Below are 2594 nucleotides of genomic sequence, written 5' to 3'. Positions count from 1 at the left end.
TTTTGCTTTTAAGTTTCAATTTCGCCTCCCTTTTCCTCCACTGATTCGTTTTCTATTTATGCTTCACAAATTAGGGTTTCAATCAGTGTCTTGGATTCAAAAGAGGCGTTCCTGCCAAACACTTTCTTTGTGCTCAGTAACGGATTGGTCCCTTTGATGTATGGATTTGTAACAGGTAATCTGAGCATGTGCTTTCTCTTTTGTTTTTGTCTTAATTCCAATTTGGGAATTTCTGGATTTTTACAGCTTTGGCTAATCGTACCTTTTTACTGCAGTGAAAAAATGGAGCATTGGTTTGATTACAGCTCTGGTTTTGATGATCGGGTAATTGAGACAAAATCGGTATCATGAAGCTTTCAGCATGAGCATTTGCTTGTGAGATAGGTCTTGCTGCTAACTTTGTTGTTTGTTGCAGGTTCTACTTGTTTAACATTCGCATTTTGCACAGTTTGCTGAAAGAGACAAACAAACCCTTTCACTTTGCTCAGATAAGTAACTTTAACACCATCTTTCTCATCAAAATCAGAAAGGACTTCGACAAATTCAAATTGATATTCTGCATTCTTTTCAGGTTTAGAAGCCCATCCTATATCCCAATGTCTGAAAATTTCCCAAGTTTCTCCCTTCATGGGATATACCAGATAAGAATCTCTAGCACTCCCTTTTACACAACGCACTTTGTGAGAGAACATATCAATATCCTTAGTTATCTGAGTACTTCCAAGTCTGTACTTACCGCATGCAATAGGCAAATCTGCATCATGCCATTCAATCTCATCTTTTAGATTTGGATTTGGTTCCAACCAAGTATATTCCAGTTTGAAAGGGGAGTGCACCTTCTTGATGCGAGCATAGAATCTTGGCATAGAATCAGTATCATCATAAATAGCCCAGTATTGATCAGCAGCAAAACAATCCTTTATCCTCTCCTTATCAAAATCACTGAATTTTGGATCAGGACAGAATATAATATTGGGATTGGATGTCTCCTTTCTTTTTGCCTTTTGATCATGAACTGAATGCTTGTCTTGAATAATTGCTGCATTACTTGGACTCTGCAGGACACATGCTGATGCAATAGATGGCTCATCTTGGACCAACTCCATGACCATTAGTTCAGCTTGTAGGACACTCATCTTAGGTTTGCTTTCTTTTTGAATGGTTCAATTAGCTAGTTGTTGCATTCAATTTGATTTGTGTCCAATTTTGTGTGCCACTATATGAATTAACATGCATGGTCCTTTGTGGTTTATTGAACATTTCCTGCAAATGGCTTACTGTCTTGTATTAGGCCTTTTGAGACTTGCTTGATATTCAATGGCTGCTGTATCGAAGGGGCCCATGATGATGGTTATGCGGTCAGGTGCAAGTCTGCAGTTCATATGGTGTCTAATGAATTTCAGTTTTAGTTCTTCAGCTTGTTAACCCCAACCTTTCTTTTGTAGGGTGATGTGAATGATATGCAACCTTGCTAATCTCGACCAGCTTCTTCTGCCATGGCCATTTACTGATGAATTTGTGGCAACATTCAGAAATGTGTAGGCCCTTTTAGATATTTTATTGTAGGTTAACATGATGATGATGATATGGTGGTCTTGATGTAAGCCAAACATTACAGTAAGCATATCAAAGGGAGAACAAGGCAAGGTAGACTTCAATCTCTCCATTGTAGCTTGCATTTGAATTAAGCATTGGATGATGGATTTATTGATGCTGCAGAACCTTGTGCTCAGCTTCAGAAGAGAATAAAGCAGGATGCAATTTGTTTTCTGCAGCCAACACAACCTTTAGTTCTGTATCTCGACTTTCAATTGTTAATAAACCTGTGTGTTGTTTTTCAATCTTGGAGATAGAAGCACGGAACAGCTCCAAATGAGTGCAAACGAGATTAACAAGATCCCTTATCAAAAAATCAATCAGATTTATATTTCTCATGCATCCTGAAATTTCACCAAGTACACCATTAATTAGTTGCACCAACTCCTCAGGAGCCTCTTTGTTCGGTGTTAAGCGAGAGTACCAAAGATCTGTTACCCACTCAGAAACCAGATGTCTAGTGAAGTGATCAATTGCATCCTCAACAACAGGTGAATTCACTTTTGCTCGCCACTCAAATTTTGCAACTGCTTTAGGATTCTCGGTAGGCTTCTTTGAAGACTGAATACTGGTGGAGCTTGATTTATTGTTGTATGCTACAGCTTTTCTCTTCATTTCATAATCCAGTGATAAATAATGGAAAATGATAATTAAGGAAGCTGCAGCAGGCAAGTTGACCCAAACTGAGGAGCTTGTCAATGACATGAGATAGGAGAGTCCAACACGTGAAGGGACTGCCTTCACCTTCTGCCACGCAATAACCATTTATTTTTCAATGGAAATGGAATATTGATTGTCATAATTTTCTGTTAAACATATACTGACACAACTTAGAGAAAGGGTTTCAATTGTTTCTGCGCCAATGCCAAACCACGATGTGACAACAATGCATCTATAGAAGGAGAAATTGCTCTTGGGGCCTATCGTTCTCGTACAACTTTGTCTTGTCAAAGATTCTGGATACCACTTATTATGCATGTTCTGTGATTAGTTATTCC

General features: G+C 38.5%; 1 protein-coding gene across 1 annotated transcript; it reads right to left on the bottom strand.

The window, feature by feature from the left end:
- Positions 1–356: 356 nt before the first annotated feature.
- LOC127094967 (uncharacterized) lies at positions 357–1136 on the bottom strand. The gene has a single exon (XM_051033722.1). The coding sequence runs from the start codon at positions 1134–1136 to the stop codon at positions 357–359; it is 780 nt and encodes a 259-aa protein (XP_050889679.1).
- Between the last annotated feature and the right edge of the window lie 1458 nt (positions 1137–2594).

The sequence above is a fragment of the Lathyrus oleraceus genome, chromosome 6, assembly GCF_024323335.1.
Source record: "Lathyrus oleraceus cultivar Zhongwan6 chromosome 6, CAAS_Psat_ZW6_1.0, whole genome shotgun sequence".
Classification (NCBI taxonomy): Eukaryota; Viridiplantae; Streptophyta; class Magnoliopsida; order Fabales; family Fabaceae; genus Lathyrus; species Lathyrus oleraceus.
This window is presented reverse-complemented; position numbering and strand designations above follow the sequence as displayed.

Coding starts and splice junctions, on each gene's coding strand:
- LOC127094967 (XM_051033722.1), bottom strand. CDS start 1,136: ATGAGTGTCCTACAAGCTGAACTAATGGTCATGGAGTTGGTCCAAGAT.